General features: G+C 42.1%; 1 protein-coding gene across 9 annotated transcripts in view; it reads right to left on the bottom strand.

Annotated features, from left to right (window-relative positions):
- LOC127372879 (protein shisa-6) overlaps positions 1–20,089 on the bottom strand; it is a 64,138-nt gene that overhangs the window by 33,909 nt on the left and 10,140 nt on the right. For all 9 annotated transcript variants that reach the window (XM_051416789.1, XM_051416790.1, XM_051416794.1 and 6 more), the window contains exon 4: positions 19,901–20,002. In XM_051416789.1, the coding sequence (XP_051272749.1) occupies positions 19,901–20,002 (102 nt within the window). The remainder of the gene's footprint in view (positions 1–19,900; positions 20,003–20,089) is intronic.

The raw sequence follows: 20,089 nt of genomic DNA, 5'->3' as shown, positions 1-20,089 counted from the left end.
CGATTTTGAAGGGACAGACAAATGACGTCATCCTGCTAATAAGGGCGTCAGAATCAGAAAATACTTCTATGTATATACAACAATTTGCCAGGTGCTTCACCAGTTGCAGTTTAATGGAGGAGTGGCAAGGAGAGCGTTATTCTTAAAAAACATACGAAATGCTGCAGTTTGTCAGAGACACACTCTGAACTCAGCTGGATGAAGTTTCTATGGTCTGATGAGGTCAAAACTGCTTTCTGGCCAGAGCTTGAAGAAAAACTTTGAAGAGAGAGAGTTACTTTTTATAGGGATTGTATGCTATTTCTGCACAAACATATTTATTTTACATACATCAGGGAATAAAATTCAGCCATCACAGAAACCTTTTCTTGGAAAACGTTTAGGAACACTGTAAAGTTCTGATAAAGCACACTTTGTTCCAAAGATAATCTGCGTACATTCATGAGCAATAAAATGTCATGAAATGCTGTGGGAATCCTTCCTTTGTATGATATTTAGTTTTAATTATGATTTCACTTTAAATCAAGTTTGCTGTATTCTCTAATGAGCAGCAAAACTTGGAGATTTAAATCCCATCTAATCTTGAAGAACGGTGACTCACCCCACAGCAACAAGGGGGAAAAGGGTAGAACCAGTTTTTGTGGAAATGTATCTGTGTATCATGTCATATTTTACTGATGTCAGGTAATTGGTTAAAGCGACTGCCGGGTGATCAGTATTCTATGTGTGTGACTGAGGTACGGTGAGTCTCAGTCAGAGGAAGGGGAGATATCTGACAGAGCCTTCCTCCGATCTAATTAAGTAATAACCCTCGCTGAGAGAAAACCAGAATGAGCCGAGAGGAAAATCTATAGAATTCATTTCCAGAGATGCTGCAGCAATTTGTTTCAAAATGACAAATATTGCATTCGTTAGATGTACAAAAACATAAATCATCTTCTGAATTTGTTATGGGGTGCAGGACCCCATTTGACATTTTTGGTCATTTTGCTTTGTTAAACTGGCACATTAGCGCTTGTTGAAAGACTCTGCGTCCTCTAAAGTCTTCACTTCAACTCTGTCTTGATGTCTCGCTCTATTTTACTCCTGAAATAGCAAATCTAGGCCTCCCTGTGCAAATATTTTTTAGGCACCTGTTGAGACTAACAACATGCTGCATAATGGAGAGGTACTTTGGAGAAGAGGGCAGGAAAAGGCCAGCCTGCAGATTGCAAGGTGATAGGCCCAGGGACTCCTGTGGATGGAGAGGAAACGTTCCCCTGCTGTGTAAAATTACATGTGCACAGCCAAAACTGCAACACAAACAACTTCTAAAAATCCCAGATTTGTAAAGAAAACCCTGGAATTGCTCCTGCTCCCTTACATAATTCAAACCGTCAAAAAGGATCGGTTAGCTAGCACGCCTGCTTGTGGCTTTTGTTTGGGTGAAACACATCAAACTCTCTGACAAATAGTTTTTTGATGGTGTGCAAGCGAGGCAGTTCTTCCTTCTTCCACCATTACTCTGTTGATATCATGTGGGGAAACAAATTGAAAGATGACTGAAGTGGAAAATGACTGTTAGTATATTGTAACTCTGTATGAACTGGTGAAGCATTGTAATTATGCACCGGAGCCGAGCGTGAAATGTTTACCTAGGGAAACAGATTCAGAAATGCGCAACACGTACATGTCAATGCATGAAATACAATGGGCCTTTATGGGTGTGTTTAATTATTACATTCTGCAGCTCAGGAGCCAACAAGCTCCCTCTGCCTTTGACAAAGCGTCATATTTCACGTTGGCATGCGTTTCAGTCAAATGAGAGCGAGTCAGGTTGATGGATAGAGGGTCTGTAGAGATGATGCATTTCCCCCATGATTGCTTCCATAGCCATTACTCACAGCACAGGGTGATTAGTAGGCCGGCAGCTGACACCTCGGCTTTCGCCTGTGCGACGCAATCGTCTCAAAGGAGGGTCCGGTTACCTCTGCCACAACACTGATCTTTGATTGCCAAGCTCAATCAATGGGCCAAAATAATGGATTATGTGCATTCCAATCAATCAGCCTGCCAGGGGAAAGGAAGTCATGAAGGACAGACGGCAGCCGTGCTATTTATGAAAGAGGCTGGAGGACTTTTAGGAATATCACTCACATTCTGTCTCCTGGATGTCATTGTGTTACCTGTCAAAGGTATTTTGGGAAGAATATGTCTGTGCTGACCTTGACTAGCCTCTGCATGCACAGAGAGAGACAGCAACAGTGACAAAACGTTGGCTCAACCCTTTAAATGAGGCAACATCCACTGACAACAGTTTGACAGATTTAGGCAGCTGGGGCTGTCACTTTTCACTTACAGAAATCAAGTTTGAACAAATGACATTTAACAGTATATTGTTTGAAATTAATTTGTATGCAACCCATGCAGCCTTATCCTGAACTACACTGTAAGATTGATGTTCAGTTCATTCATGGTGCCTCCGCTGGCTCACTGAGTGACAGGTCTTTTCTGATGGTAATGTTACTGTAAGGCAGTTACATTTCTTAACGTCTGCAAACCGCCTTACCTTCAGTCATGCTTTTTCAAATCCAAAGTGCTTTCACACTTCTCAGATGGTTTAATGTCATATTTGATTTTGTTAAGCACAATTTGCTAGTTTTCCACATGTTGCTGTGTTAACTAAGAAAACAGCACCTGACTTTGAATAAAAAGTAAGTCAGCTATTTGCATAATTTTAAAATTAGGCACTGACACTTTCTAATAATTCACCCTTTCCAAAGCTAATGGTTTTTATTTATGTTGATGAATCATTTGTGAAAGGTCCAGTGTGTAAAATGTAGGATGATCTACTGTCAGAAATTGAATATAATATTCATATGTATGTGGTCATTAGTGTATAATCACTTGAAAACAAGAATTGTTGTGTTGTTGTTACCTGCCAATGAACCGTTTTATCTACACAAGCAGCTGGGTTGCTTTCTATTGAGTCCACCATGTTGAACCACTATGTTTATACAGTAGCCCAGAATGGACACTGGTTTCAGAAGGGGCCTTTTGCATTTTTGCAGTTTTGTGGCCGCTGTAGTTTCTCCTACACACTAGTTGCAATCTGCAATTTTACTGCTAGATGCCACTCAATCCTACACACTGCTTCTTTAAAGCTTTATAAATCATGAAAAAAACAACAACTTTTGGGTCCCAAATATTTGTCTCTATCAAGTTAAATAATAAATTATATTTTTTTTGGGCCACTTGGGGGCAGCAGAAGCAAGCTGTGAACTGAACATTGACATGAACTTTTGTATTGATAAACTGAAAAATATTATCATTCATATGGAGTTGTTGGTTTTTAGAGCTTTATCTCGGAAAACAGCTGCTGGCTGTGGTTGAAGATGAGGCTATGAGAGCTGTGAGAGTGAAGTGTGAGTTGCAGCCGGACACCTAAACAACAATCTGAAAGTCACTATAACGCTATATAAAGCTGAGGGGACCTGCAGATTCAGACGATTATTCTCTGTAGGTTCATTAGTACAAGTGGCCCCTTTCACATCACTTTGTTATAAAAAATATCAATTGTAGGTTCTCTTAAGACGCTAGTAAACATTTTCTCAAGTGAGTGATGGAGTCCTACATGAGCTAGTACTTTATGCCAAATTCTCCAGAGATTTCTGTTTTTTATTATTTTTCTTAATGGTTTGAAGTGGGTGGGTCCTCAGACAGAAAGAGGTGATATCACGTACCAATCAGGACTTAACATTTGAATCACAATCAGATGGCAGTTGGAAGGATGTATGGTCACAGTCCTATGAAATCTGATAAAATCACACCTACACAGTCCTGATGAGGTTGATTAGAATACTTAAAGAACTTGTAGTTTAATGGCTTAATGGCTTTTTAACTGCTCTATGAAGTATTAGTAAAATATTAATTGACCATTAATAAAGCAATTATTTACAGCTTAAAAACTCTTTATAAAAGGGTGACTTACTAAACAGCATAACAAAACTATCACTCAAATGTGCAAATTAGAGCAATCTATTCTTACACTGCAGCTCTGACTTCTTTGTATATCATAATTGCTGGATGGTGTATGGACATGATAGTGTAATAGAGAAGTAGTTTTTCTTTGCACAATTCATCTGCTCCAGTCAAACTGCGTAGTCAAATTCAATTAGAAGAAATTAGAGTACATTAGTGATGGTCTATTAAATGATTAAGGGGAGTTACTTCAAAGAACACTTACATAAGACCTGTTTAAAAAAAATATATATCCTTTTGATCTTTTGCCATGCAAATGTGTGTGGTCTATCAAATTGAGAAGAATCACTTCTCTTAAGTAGATGGGAAAATGACATTTCTTCAATTAGTGTTCTTAAAATAGAGCCCAAGATGGCAGCCCGGGGTTATTGTGCTGGACGAGATCGTTAGCCAGCTCAGCCGCAATGCCCTCAGAAATAGGCCGTGCCCTTGGTTGGTCGCTTTGCTCAACCAAAACAACTTATTTAGACAGTCAGGCACATGACCCTAATTGTGCCTTAATCACTATAATATTCCGTTCTGTGTCACAACAATACACACTGTGGGTTTTGAGATCTTTTCAGGCCATTAATTAAAAGCACGATAGTATAACATCAGCACAACCATATAACCATATAGTTGTAGCTAAAAGGCTAATGAGCTAGCTAAAAGGCTTGAAGTCAATGAGCTGCCAGCACTGTAGATATCATCCTCTGGAAACACTTTCCATTTTTTACTATATTTCCCAGGGCGCATTGCGGCAGCCGCATGGCTGAATCCTCCTGGTTTAATTTAATATCTTCATGCTTCCCTAGATTGCCGTGTCTGCCAGATAAACCACCATAGTCAGGGGAGAGATGGAGAAGGGAACAATGTAAAAGTCAGTTGGAGTTTGGGCCAAAATCTGGTCCAACTGTGTTCCCATGGACAGAGCTGGATGCCATCAATTCCCCACGCTGCTCAGGTGGGTTTGAGCACTCAGAAGTAATCCTTGAGATAATTCAATTTAACTTCCAGCGAGCAAATATTGACTCGCTCTCTTGTAAACATTTAATTTTCTCGGAACAGCTGATTCTGGGTGATGAAAGGACCAAATACTAATTACCAGAGATTACTAATTAATGTCTGAGGTGATTAATAATGTAAAAGTCACTTTTTGCATGGCCCAAGAGTATAATTTCCTAACCTCACCTCTTGGCACAAAAAGACAGCGTCTGAATTATTCTGTCCTCTGGTGTACAAAACAAAGCTGTGGGGTGAGCCACCATGTGACTCCTCCTCGCCCAGGGAATGAAGACAGGCATGAATTTTATTACCTTTCCCTAGATGGACTGCAAAAGAGTTCTGAGCTGTTTAGACTGAACCTGATGCAATATTGATGGCGCTGGTCAGGCTGGCACAGACAATGCTCCGAGTAGACGGATCAATGCCACATCAAGGGAACAGAGACAGTTTAGTAAAGGGAGCACAATTGAACTGGAGGCCGATCTACTTTGTGTGGTTTAAAACGGACAGAAACTACACACAGTAACATAAAACCTCAGTGGACTGTGTATTATCAGGAGAACAAAAACAGCCCCTATGAGGACACTGGGCAGACATGATCCAGAATACGTCTTTACATCTACCACAAGTCCAGTTGTTTATGTGGACATATGTTTATGCAGTGTCACAACATCTTACATCAGCGTCATGTTGCCACTGTCTCCATGCATGGTTTACCCACAATCAGCTGACTATTATAATTAAAAGACTGAGCAAGCAAACATGGGTTTGGGTAGCAGAGTGTTGTAGCATGGATACAGGAACACTTTTTACACTAACACCACGAGTGCTTCGCTGTCAGCCTTTGCGGTTCATTGCCCACGGCTGCGGGAGTCAATTCTCTCTGCAGGGTCTTTTTGTACTTTTCCACTATCAACTAACTCAGAGAAAACGCTGGCTGGAAATTGCTTTGGTATAAGACGTGCACATTGGTCTTTTATTTTAAGTTTCTACCTAAATAGAGTTATTAAATTTAATGGATGAGGATTTCCATTAGATGATTTAATTGTAAATACTGATTTAGACTCTGAAATAAGACTTAAGTGCCCTTAAGTGATTGGTGCCCTGTGGTGTCTCAGCACCTACTAAAAGGATTTTGTTTAATTCCGGCATTTGATTGGTATGTTGTTGACAATGGATGTAATCCTGTAGCCATTTTGCAGCCAAGGTACGTTGTTTTAATGCCGGGTATGAAAAAACTATGGTGGGGGCGCCCGGTTAGCTCACCTGGCAGAGCTGGCACCATGTACCGAGTCCTTGCTGCAGCGGCCCCGGGTTCGAATCTGTCCTGAGGCCCTTTGCTGAGTGTCATCCCCTCTCTCTACCCCCCTTTCCTGTCTATATTTGGCTGTCACTATCAATTAAAGGCAATAATACACCAGAAAAGAAAAATTAAAAGAAAAAAAGAAAACGAAAAATCTATGGTCATACCACAGATATTGTTGCATTTTATGTACAGGTGCATAGTTATCAGTCTTTCAAAAGAGGGAGTCTAAGCCTGAAACCTTTGAGTGGGCATTTCCCATGGCATCAGTTGACTAATAACTAAAAGCTGGTGAAAGATGCAATAGCCTGCTGATTTATTGCTTGTCCAGCATTATAGACAGAGGGGTGTATGAGTAGCGTTAGCTGCTTATTTCGGCTAGTGTGATGACAAATGACAAAACTCATAGTAGGTAGTCCTGTGACGTCAGCATCCATATGTATTAGCATACGGAGTAGCATACAGAGTAGGGTACCGAAGTACTGTATGGACTTGCAAACACACACTGATGAACTGCCTGTTTTGGAAGTAAAGTGTTTTACAAAACTATTTTCCCTGCCAGCCCACAGGGATATTGCGCCAATTAAATTTGAACACCTACATCATCAGTGGTACCAAAAATGAAAACCCCCAGGAGAGCCCTAATTGCTATGGGTGGCTGTCACTGAAGAAAATTAATAATAACAATAATTATACATTTCTTCCTCTTGATAATTACAATTTTGACCAAATAAGTACACAAGTCATAACAGCAATGATATATATGATTTCTTAGCAAACAAGACTTTTAATTTCAGTGCAGCTTTAATATAAAATTTGTATAGTTGCCTATGTTTTAAAGCTCCATCCACACACTGACCATGACATTGCATTCCCAGTCTAGAGGTTCAGATACATCCATGTCTTGCCTCTACTACTGTCTGCATTCCTGTGGGATTTGAAGTTGTGTGCAAAATAAAACCTACCAGCCAGTGCATAATATCTCCAAAGAAAGAGGGAACGAAAGAGTGAGAGCATCGACACTCTGAATATTTTGTGTTTTATGCCGGCATATGGACGTTTCAATTTTGCCATATGTGCCTGAGGGGGATTTTCCCTTGAGCTAGCTCTTCCTCTTTCTTCTGCTCCTCCTCGGGGGATCTCTGGCCCCCTCCACCACCGCTCCTGTCATCCCAGGCATACTAGCTGGGAGCCTTTTCTCCACTGCATCCTCCCCTGGCTTCTGTCACCAACCGCTGTCTGAGTGTCTCAGCTGAGTCCCCATCTCCCCGCGGCTCCCACTAGCTCTGCAGTGCACTGTGCCAAATGTGAGGTAATTAAGACACAGAAAACTCCTCCACTCAGTTGGGAAGAGGATTGAAAAGCTCATATCTGTCAGGAGCGGCAGCATGCTGCTAATTTTGCCTGATTTGAAAGCGCTTCAAGGGTGTGCCAATTACTATGTGCATATACTATAGGCAGTGACATGTGACTGCATTGCACTGCGAAAAGAAAAGTTTGTTTGCATCTTGATGATGTTCCTCCCCCACCACAAAGCGCTGAACTACCAGTGCGTTACATACATGCTACAGTTAGATGTTTACCTTTTACTTTTTATCACATACAATCATCATATTGAGCATATAGCCAGTCATAACATTCACATTTTATGACATCTAAGATATTCGACTTCAATTTGAACACATTTGTGAAGATAAACCTGAAATTGACCTAAAAAATAAATCTCCATTTAAACACCTCATGCATCCCACAGACATCCCTAACACAGAATGGATAAGGTGGGTCACTCTGATTTATGTACCTCCTAAACCCCTAATAGTATTTCTTAAGCGTAGGTGTCAGTGGTTTTGGTGTCACGTGAAGAACTGAACGCTATTGCAGAGGCTCTTATTTTATCAGAATAAAAACCAAAGGGAAAGATTGAAAAGATCTTTCTTATCCAACATCAGTATAAAATATTGATGTTAATATGTATCTCATAGGACAGGCTATTATTTTAAAGGACCATACCAGCATTTTTTTGCATATTTCAACTCTTGAATTACATATTTTTATATATGTGTAGAGTTTTAGATTTTTCTATGTACTTTTTCTACCCTTCGGGCAGCCATTGATTTTCATTTATATACAGTATGATAATCAAGAAGCAGGCTTTTGTATGGTCACACTATATTGCATGGTTAGAAGGTATGTGAAGTTTATGATTTTTAGTATAACCATAACAATCACTGGTGTGGTCCTTTAATGTCTGCTCAGAACTGAAATGATAATGCCAGTAGATAACTCATCAGCTAACAGTAATACCAGAGTTACGTCATGCATAGACCTGTTCCGGTTGATTCATAATGAAGCAGTGACTCCCCCTCCTGTGTTTTCACACCCGTATCATATTCCCTCCATGCCTCACTCAGAGGGGGGTTAACAGGCTGGCTCGATATATGTGAGAACAACCCCCCCTTATCTGACACACTCCCTCTCCCAACCCCTAATGGACCCGAGGGAAACTTCATTATTTATCACTATTGAAGAGGCCTTTCAATTATAATACCTCAGCCCCCCCCCCCATCTATAACCGCACAGTCTGGGCGTGTAGATTGAATACCTGTAGCCCCTATTGGCAATAATTCAAGTGCCCCACCATGTAAAAAGTTCAAAGAACCTGCACCGGCGACAATGTGGAGGCAATTTGCTGCTCCGGTCGGAGACGGCTGGGGCCGCTGCGGCGTAATGTGCAGCGGGGGAATGGAGTCAGTGACAGCTAAAAGATGTAGACATGGCTCTGCTTTCTCTCTCCAACCAACAGCTCACGAAGTAGCTTTATCAGCCCAACAGGGCTCCTCTCAGCATGTCAAGTCTCTCACGTCTCGTGTGATTTTTCAAATCGGAGCCTATAATGCCAGGCTTGACAAGGTGTTGATCCCTCGTCCCTCCAGCCTGCATGTTGCGTGAACAACAGTGTGATACCCAGGAAAACACCACCTGCTTTATAGGGACGCAGAGAGACTCAGCTTGTTGTTAAATATATTGCAGTGATAATGAAAAGGTACGTTTAAAGGTTTGGTCGGCCCAGTTCAGCGAATTGGATTATCGCTGCGCCAATTCACTGAGAGCAACAAGCGAAAGGTGTCTCATAATGGTTTATCATCTGTGAATGTGAAATTAGCGAATTGTTTAGGTGCTCAGTACACAGTTGCCCACTGTAAATTGATAATGATTACTGATTATCACAACAACAGCAGGCATTTATCAGCTTCTACAATAAGACCAGGGCTGCTAATCAGGGTTGGTGGCATTTGCAGGCGGGTGTCAGTGTTTTTGCATGTCAATATTTTGATGTGTACTACTGTATTTCTCACATTGTGGGGACAAAGATCTGTTACATCAGCTACATTATGGGGACTTTGGAGACAAAAAGCTTGTCCCCTCTATGGTTTTAGCTAGGGTTAGGGTTGGGGAATGTACTTAGAATGGTTTAAGTAGTGGTAACTCTTGATAGAGTCAAATAAAGCGTTTAAAATGTGCAAGTTTTAACTGAAGAGATTAAATCAACATGAAAAACACCACCTCTGTCCCAGCAGACTCTCTGCAGACTCTTAACATTTGGCCAGAATCGATCAAAAACCAAGAAGGAGTGACGGAGCAAATTAACACCAAACTCCGAACACGCGCCACCCTCTGCCTTTTCAGTTTTTCTTCTGCTGGAAATAGATTTGGAGATGGATCCCTACCCAGAGCTGATAAATTTTAATTTGATCCCTCCCATGCATCATTATTTGCACAATGCAACTGGCAGTCATGGCTTGTGTGCTCTGAATAGCAAGTCTACATTCAAATTCTGCACGGAATACAAAATTCTCCCCCCCTCCTATACAACAAAAGGCAATCATTCCATTTGTTTTCCCACACAATGGCCTCTGGATAATAGTAATATGGAGGAAGGGTGGATGGAGAAAAAAAGCGACCAAGTTATCTGCCTTTCCCAGTCTTCGTCTCTGCCTCTTCGTTATGAATAATAGATTACAGATGAGAGCGGGAGTTTGCCTTGCAGGGAGGTGGGTATAAAGCTGCATGAGGTCAGCGCAGCAGAGCTGAGATCAGTCTTTTACCAGGCCTTACTAAAACACTTGGAGAAGTATCCTCAAAACGCCCTTAGCATGACTACTTATACTAGCTGCTTTATCACTCAAAGCAAGTCTGTGAAGGATATGGGTGTTCAATACGAAGTTGTGCTTTTCAATTTGGTGAACAGCTTGGTCTGGCTATTTTTGGTGACCCAGGCTGTGGAGCGTGCTACTGTTGTGCACTTAAGACATTTTATCCCCCCTGTTTTGGGCTAAGCCACCTTTATGCTTGTTATGTTAGATTCTCGATTGGTGGCGAGCGACAAAGGCTGATTACCAGGTTAGAGGTATTCAAAGGAAACAAAAACCCCAAACAACTGCCGCTGTATAATTTAATAAACGTAGTCCGCACTGAGAGGCATCTTAAAAAGGGATGGCTGAAAGGAAAGCTGTTTGATTCAAAGGCTTGACACATTCCTTTTAGTGGTGGATTAACAGCTCTCAGATCTGCGCCCATGTCTCTAATGAGAGAGGGTGATCGCTGCTCACGTTCGGTCATAAAAAATCAATTTAAACTCAACATTGGATTCAATTCCCATTGCGTATGCTGTGATGCAGAAGAAGAAGAAGAAGAAGAAGAAGAAGGGGGAAAAAAGCCCCAGTGTAGAGAAGCTTGAAATTCAAAGACTGGGACCAGACCCAAAACATAATTCAACTGCTCATGCCAACCTCCTTTCATCTGCGTTCGCGAGGGAGGCAAAATGGTCCACAAGGATAGATATTTGGGGCAAAGTTCACGAGTTCATTTTCTTTCAGAGCAGGCCGTGGCATTTTAAGTAATCTTATCAGCCTCGGGTGGACCTGCAGAAGTGGGGGTGAAGGTGGGGAAGCAGGGGGCGTAGAAGGTGTGGATTTAAAGTTGTTAAATGTTCTTTTCATGAGGAATTTCTCCCCTGGGGGATGAGTTGGAGGACAGAACCCTTGATTCCCAGACTCTATTTGTTCTAAGGATGATAAATACTCCCTACTAAAAAAGAAGTGAATGTAACACTTTTTTAATTCGACTCCAAAGAAAAGTCTTGTTAAACAACTGGAGGAGGGTTTAATGTATTATACATTTTCATTAAACATATATAAAACTCCTGAGCTTGCTAAACAAACTTAAGCAGCGGTAGCAATCCACAGATGTGATGCTTCAGCACATGGCGGATTCCAGATTCATCAGGCGCACAGCCTCCACTCCACTTTATTTGTGTACAGGACCCCGTTGATCAAAGATGATGAATAACGAATCTAAAGGAGGGAAATTAGCATGAAAAAGTCCTTGCATTCCAACTGATGCATAAAATATCTGCACTTACTTTAATGAGCGGCGATAAAAGTTGCCATGCTGTGCGGTGGGCAGCATCTTGATTGATGCTGCACATTAAGAGTACGCTACCGTGCCCGAGCAAACATCACAGAAGCCTTGTCAGCCCATTGTCCCCGGCTACCTGCCTGCGAGGACTCTCTATCTCTTCTCCTGCCATTTTACCTGCCAAACTCTTGCTCTCAAAATCCCTTTTCTTGTTTAGCTCGCTCACTTTTAACCACTCAGATATTCAGTCTGCGCTACATTCCTTGCATATTCCCTTCTCCCGTCTCTCTCCAAGATAAAAGCCTTCTTTCTCTTCCCTCCAGCATACCTCGCTGCCAGACAAATAGCTCCACTTGTTTCAAAGTGGCCACAACAGAAGGACAATGATAAGAGAGCTGTCTCCCAACTGTCATTTCCTCTGTCTGCCCCCGCATCTCACATCACTGTAATTGACTGCAGTGTATCTGGAAGTGCTATTGTTCCTTGGGATACCCGGAGTCTTGTCAGGAACAGCAGCGGTGGCTTGTCATTCGCTGACCTTAACATATTTGAGCACTGGTGGTATTTTGGAAAGTGCTACAAGGTGTTTGTCGCATGTGCTAATTTCTCAATGCGCACAGACGGTTGTTAATTCAGTCCCCGGCGAAAGGACGCCAAGAATCGTGAGTGAGTTGTGTAAATGAGTAAAAACCTGTACGTCTCTCTGCTGCTTGTCACTCTGTAGCACCCAGTTTATTTTCCACTCCGCTCTGCTCCTGCTGCAGCTCAAAGTGAATGATAAAACAGGCATGTCGCACACTCACCGACCCCTTTAACCCTTAACTAAGCAGACAGTATGTTTACCAGTTAAAACTTTCAATTCCTCACCTCTATCTTTATCCTGGCATCTCATGCATATTCAGTAGAGGAAGCTGCAGAGGGAGGAGCAAGGGATAAAGATGTCCGCTCACCTCTCTGTATTGTGTGTAAGAGAAATCTGACTTGATCTCTCTTTCCACTAATGAGTGCCACGGCCCCAGCCCTGCTCTCTCCAGGACCTTATTAACACTTTTTTTATTGGTTATTCCGCAGAGTGCTTAGCCAGCAGGTCAGCCGTGCCACCTCCCCTGAACCTGACCATCAATTTGTATGAGCGAGTGCACTTGTGCCCGATAGGAGCACGCTGTCAATCAAAAACAGCCACAGAGCGAGAAGTGAGCAGCCTGGCTGGATTTTCAGCCCCTGAATGTGATTTGGGGGTACAGATTGCTCCCTGAAGTGGGACCTGGTTTCAAAGTGTTTAAAGAGGAAGTTCTGTCAGTGAGGCAAGAAAAGAGCAACCGCTGATAAAGATTTCACCCTGTCTGAACTCTTCTTATCATCTCAAGGAAATACACCAATATCTTTTAAGGTAATGAATTCATTTTCAATAAGATTATATTTTATGGGGGACTTTTGAGAGACTGCTTTGACATGCAAGGTCATCAACAGAGGCTACATTTCTGTGGCCCTGCTAGCTTCACTACTTAATAAAAATAATCAGTGGAGAAGCAAACAACACAACTCACTCAGAAATGTAAATGATATGTTGTTGTACATCACAGATGAAATAAAAAATGCCCTTTTAATCCTTTAAGATTACATCCCCAGTCAGATTGTATTCCTATTTAACAATGTATTTAAAAACAGAAAAATTCTATTAAAATCCAATCTTCCTGTAACAAAATATGACGCCTGCTTATGTTAGCATGAACTCACCAGTTTCAACCAATAACATCATGGCAATCACCCGTCAATCAATCTCCAACTTTTAGGGAAACAGAGCGAAAATCAATTAGTTAGCAAGTTAGCAACAGCATGGCTGGCAGTGTTTCTGGGGGCCGGGCAAAAACACAAGTTTATCAGTGATTTGGATGAAACTGGATCATTTTTTGTAACTGCTGCTGTAGCTGTAGTCCTATGGAACGACGGAGTATAAGGGCCATACTAAGAGAAAAAATTAAAATATAAAAATATTTTATTTTTTATGGGGAAATTACAAGAATAAAGTCATAATATTAAGTCTCAATAATGCAGCTAAAAACTGGCACACCACCTCACAGACAGCCTGGCTAAATGCACCAACCATCACTGAGTCAGTAGTAGCTGACAAATTGGACAGAAGGTTGAAGTGAGTGACTGTTACTCTATTTGATTTGCTGGAAAATGTGCGTTTTGCATCAGACATGTCATTCTCCGTCTCTGGTTTGATGATGTGTTGGAGCTTTTTCGGCGGTCACCGTATGAATCAGTTCCTGTCTGGGCTTGTTTTTCCTTGTGTACCTTAAACAACACCAAAGGTTTTCACGGGCGGATGTTTTCATCTTCTGCCTCATCAGCCTGGAGTGTTGATTACATGGGCTGGAAATGATGATACTGCCTGTGGGCTTGTTGTTCCACGGCATCTGATTCATTCGGAGGAACAGGAGATGACTGTTTCACAATCAGAGGGACGCACTGAAACGCAGAGAGGGGCTTTTTATACCCTGTCATCAAGTTCTTCACAAAAGGTAAACAAAAAGGACACATTAGAGACAGCTGTTAGTCTGTAACATCAGAACCAAATGATTGGTGTTTGCTTTGTTAGATTCTGTTTTTCCTCAAGCCGTGATAGTCCCTCCGGTCTCTTAGTACTGCACTGTCGTACAGTGCAACTTGCTACTTAAGGAGCACACCAATTAGTGACTCTTGCACTCGTTAATGTGCTGCAATTGCACTGTAAATAAAAGTTCTGTGATAACATCCCCCGCTAATTCTGCTGCTACATCACCATATCCACCATTTCCAGACACATCAAATCCATAAAAAACAATAATTGCCTGCCATGAAAACCAATTTGACTTCCTCCACGGGGCAGAATTAAAAGTTGGGCTTAGCAAGGTAATGAAGTATGGCACACGCTAAGTCAAGGATGGAGGCTTTGTCTGAAGTAATCACTTCTCCGGATGCTGTGGCTTGGCTGCGTTTCATATCAACAAGGCTGACATATGGAAAAATAATTAAAATGGACGCATTCAACCAATAACAGCTGGCAAGCTGCATTTTTAATACACTATCAAATTTGCATGCTGGCTGTCAATCCACTCTCCTGACTGAGGCAGAAAATTCCAATCAATCAAGGTGTTGGAGTTGTAATCTAGCTACATCAATAGCAGGGATTGTCAATCCAGAGCACCCGCACGCTGAGCTTTTCTCCTCTTAAACACACACAGGGAAATATGTGACAGTGATTTACAGTGCCGAGTTTTAGCCGGTGACAGTGAGTGAATAGAAAAGTATACCACAGTTCTTCTGTGACAAGAACAATTAATATAAGCCTGCGATTGGGCTTCAGTCTGCGTAGGCCAGAAGCGATGATGTGGTGTAGTGTTGCATCACCACCGCCAGCAAACAAGGGAAAAGCAAAGTTGCTCCGGCTCCCTCTTATCTATCTTCAGAGATTATGTTTCCAGAGAACTTTTATACAATTACTGGCGACTCTGAAGCTTCAAACCGAGTTCTGCAGTTTTTACACCCAAGGCAGTGTAACAGTGCAGTCCCATCTGACAGCAGCACACACACACACAACAGATCAGTGAGCATCCTCATTAGTTTGGCTCAGTTTGACAGAAGCCTCAACCTTGCTGCCTCCTAATTTTGGACAAGAGGACAACAGAATACACGGGAGCAAAGGAATCTGTGAGGCGGTGCATCGATCTGGACAGATGGCAGAGGGGACAGGAGCAAGGTAAGCAGCTGTGCATGCTAAATAAAGTTTAGCATTACTCAAAGACTGTCACTCTGGGAAAAAACTGTGAAGAAATTTTGAAAAAGCAACAAAGAAAAGTGACCCTGTGTGTTTGTGCCATCAAATCATCCCCTTAAAAAGGAAGAAAAAGTAGAAAATAAAGCATTCACTCATAAAGTATTCCTGGTGTTCATCACTGTTAAGACAAAGCCAGGACTTTGAGCAAAGGGAGATCATGCAGGGAACAGATGGCCACCCACCCTCACACTACACCTGACACCATACAGGCTGCGAATGGAGTCGAGAAACTGCGAAAAAAAATTAACATTCTTAGGCAAAAAGCTAATCTCTGATGGTGGTTTGACTGCTGTCACACAGCTCTGGTATGTAAACTGGTGTGAAGTGGACTATAAAGACACCATGTACATGTGAATGAAATAAAAAGAATGTCTCTCCCTCTCTCTCTTTCTCTCTCTCATTGTATATGTGTGTTGGTCTACTCCCTTATCCCAGTTGCACAAACTGATCATTCATTCATTTGTGGTACAACATCAGAGGCTGATTTACATCCATGACTAATGCTCACTTCTTCTTAAGCAACTGCATTTTAAAAAGGCCCAAATGAAATTGATGTTTTCACATGTAATTTGTGAACCATAGGGTGTAACAATTCCTGCTAGACATTTGGACGCCAAGAAATACAGCATATAGTTGTTTATATATAGCTGTTGTTGCCGTGCACCTGTCTGTCTGTCTGTCTCTCTCTCTCTCTCTCTCACCCCAACTGGTCGAGACAGACGACCACCCACCTAGAGCCGGAGGGTCTGTCCTAGGTTTCTGCCTTTTAACAGGCAGTTTTTCCTTGCCCTTGTCGCCAAGTGCTTGCTCATGGTGGTACTGTTGGGTCTCTGTAAATAATGTTATAAAGAGTTCGGTCTAGACCTGCTCTATTTGAAAAGTGTCCTGAGATAACTTCTGTTATGAATTGGCGCTATACAAATTGAATTGAATTGAATTGAATAGTGGACGCTGTAGTAAATAGTAATACGTTTTTTAGCAGTGGGGGCAGGCCCGTCCGAACCCCCCCTCCCATAGAGGAAACACTGTGATGACAGAATTAATTTTGCAGCTGTGTACAGCATAGAGCTACAGAGATTAGTCAATTAGTCGATCGAAAAAAAAATTAATGGACAACTATTTGGATAATCAATTCTGCGTTTCAGTAATTTTTCAAGCAAAAATGGTTTTGGAATTTTGGATTTGGAAATGATTACTAATTAATTAAACAACAATTTATTTCTAATGCCACTTTTAGATCATCTATTCAATGCTTTACTAACGTGCCACAATAATGTTTTTGAAATCAAATATCATTATTTTACGTCTTTTCCCAGCCAACCTTAATATATGTGATAGTATGCAGTTATATCAGCATATATTTCTGCCATCCCTTAAACTCTCCATGCCACCCTCTGGCCACCCCATGAATGTTTTTTTAGATCCACCCCTGTTGCCGCGACCATTCAAGCCATGCTGGCACACATCCTTTTCCATAGAACAAAGGTTACATGTTGGCTCCCACAAACCTGAAGCTCTTCACTCATAAACTCACTGTTTCTGTTTCTTTCTCCGACATCCTACAATGCTAACAAAGCTCCACTAATCTTTGTGGCAGATACATTGCATCTCCCACAGCTGCTTCACAATAAAAGCTTAGTTTTGTCAATTTTCCAGTGCGAACACACAATTTATTCCAAACCAGTTTAGAATAAGTTGGCAGCATGAAATCAGGACACAGATGAAAACCCTGTGTACCCTAGAGATGGCAACAAGAAGTTTATGACCCTTCTCTAAAGGTTGCTGAAAGGCATTTTGGGAAATGTAGGACACCATTAACTGAAGTAGAATCACACAGGGCGAGCTTGGGGGAAGGTTGGTACACCAAAAAGGTACATTACAACAAACAAACTTTCAGTATGAGAGGTCGGGTTTTACTTTCCCATCCCGACGCTCATGGCAGATCTCTTTTAGAGTTCAGCACAGGGTTGTTTTGTACCCCGCCACACAGATGTGAAGCATCCAGCTGCTCTGACCTCACATCTCCTCCCCAAGGGCTGCGCTGCAGTACACACACACACACACACACACACACACACACACATACACAGCTTGTCATATAATTAACAACCAGACACACTTTCCGCCTGTATAATTAAGCAAGAGACTCCATGCCCAAGCCAGAGGACTCCATCATGAGTCCTACACCTTGTTCTGTCAGCGTGGCAAAAACTCATATACTAAAAAACAACTGAGACGCTGCAAACAAGACAACATCTGTTTCCAGGTTCACGTGGAAACAGAATTTTCCCACTGACTGACCAGTGAACGTCTATTTGCATTCTTTTTTCCCCCAGCGCTGTTACCCTCAGCCAGAGCAAACCAAGCTGTGCAAACCTCTTCAAAGCTCGGTATGATTTAAATTCAACCGGACTGTTTACTTGCTGTTAACCTTGACGTGACTCCATCTCATCGGAGCGAGCTCACGTCAGCCCACAGGTTTGCCCCTGCGGACATTAAAATCCATCCACAAGTTTTGGATAAATTCAAGGCTGGGTCAAGTGCAGGATCAAGTGATTTACTTACTATTTGTTAATCATTAAGCTGGAAAGAGAAATTACTGTGTGTGTTGTCAAAAAACACTGAATTTACAGTTGGTACAGGCGATTTATATCCTTCAATCGGTCATAGAGAGAAGTAGCATATTATGCAGCTGAAGCCATTCTGCTTTTGTGGATATGAAGAGTGCTCGTAAAGAGACTGTAAGAGAGCGGGGGAGGCTTGGTTAAACTGTTCGTTTCCCTCCACCACCATGAAGTGATTGTACAATGGTGAAACGCTAAAGATAATACCAAGCAGCAACAATACCCAAACCAAACCAGTGTCAGACCAGTGTTTCATTGATTTTAGGATTCAGTCCTCAGTAATACCTGCCTCTGGGCACAATACAGTCAGACAGAGATGTTGCACAGAAGAATACAGTTACAGGAATGAGGCTCTTCTTTTGTGTGCTTCACATACTGTGGTTTTTGTTTTTTAATACTTAGTGCCAGCAGACCTTTCCAAGATCTCAATCTGTCACGTTTCATTTGTTTTTGCAGCAGAGGAATCAAAGGCAAGAAAAACACAGATTTGACTGCACAGATGCCGAACGCTAAACCGAACCCCATGCTGTTGTTGTGACAAGTATGCAGCCGGAGTGATGCTGTTGTGATATTTGTACGGAGGGAAAATCTATTTAAAAGAATCAAAATTCATAAAACCTAATAATTCCTTTCTTATTACTCATCTCTGGTGGTGATGCAGGGGGGAGGGGGGCTACAGAGAATGCAGAGTTTGTTTCTTTCTGGCTGCCTACGAATACCATTGTGAAATGGACCCCCTCTGGGGATGAAAACAAACGAAGCAAAAAGCAAGGAGAAAAACAGCTAATTTCATGTAAACATAATACGATGGTTCCTCATTAGAAATAAAAGTGGAGAGAAGATTCTAGGCCCCTGCAGTTTGTCATGCACTCAGAAACAGAGCCCTGACACTACAGAAGATGAGTTTGTACTGGTGGAAAAGGCCACACATGCCTGCCGAGCGACGCATAAATCTGAACTGGTATTTATTAAAGCAACGACAGGTCATCAGCTGCTGTGATTAGGATGATGAACAGGAAATCAGCGGGTTTTGAGAGCAAAGAGGAAGAGCGGGGAGACATACGCAGCAGTGGAACCAAATTACATTTAAATCATGTAGATTTTGACTAAAGCAGTCAGCTGCAATGAAACATTGCAAGCATTCTGGCACAAACACATTCAATTAAACATTCAAAAGCAGTATCAGGTAAAGGAGCTCGCCTCTCAACCCCCACGAGGTGACACACACACACACACACACACACACACACACACACACACACACACAGGGTCTGGTTTGTGGAGCCAAAATGGATGGGAATAAATCACAAGAGCTCGGCCAACATGGCTGCATACTAATCAGTGCATTACCCATGGGAAAACTCTGCCCCCAGACTAATGGCTGCATGTGTATGTGCGCGTTGGGATGTGTGTATGGAGTTCGGAGTCACCTTCTCCACCCTGTCGTAGCCCATCAGCAGCACTAAGTGTGTGTTTGCTTGTATTTAATTGCAGAAAGGCAGAGGCAGGAGTGCATGTGAATTACTTGGGAGGGAAATTGAATCTGGAAAACATTTCACCTCCGTCGGTGTCTCGTTGTTGATCACCGGTGCTGTGAGCGGAACGTTACGCGGGCCGCTTTAGCATTCAGCAGGTACACCACATAGCGTTCGTATAGATTAGATAAGAGTTAATTCAATGTCCTGTGTGAGAAAAGAAAAGAAAGGACAGAAAGAAAAGGTGCATTACCTTTTGGATGGCCTCGACCCAACGTCACAAAGCCAGAGGAGATGAAGTTGTGAAGTTCAGCGCCTCCACTGCTCCGGACGCTCTCCTTTCCATAGTGAAGACCTGTTCACACGGTATTCTGGTCAGTTCATCAGTTGCAACAGCTAAAACAGTGGTTCACAAAATTCATCTGAAGGGTTTACTTTACTT

This window comes from Dicentrarchus labrax, unplaced genomic scaffold, assembly GCF_905237075.1.
Source record: "Dicentrarchus labrax unplaced genomic scaffold, dlabrax2021, whole genome shotgun sequence".
Lineage (NCBI taxonomy): Eukaryota > Metazoa > Chordata > Actinopteri > Moronidae > Dicentrarchus > Dicentrarchus labrax.
Note: the sequence above shows the minus strand (reverse complement) of the source record. Positions and strands in the feature narration are given on the sequence as shown.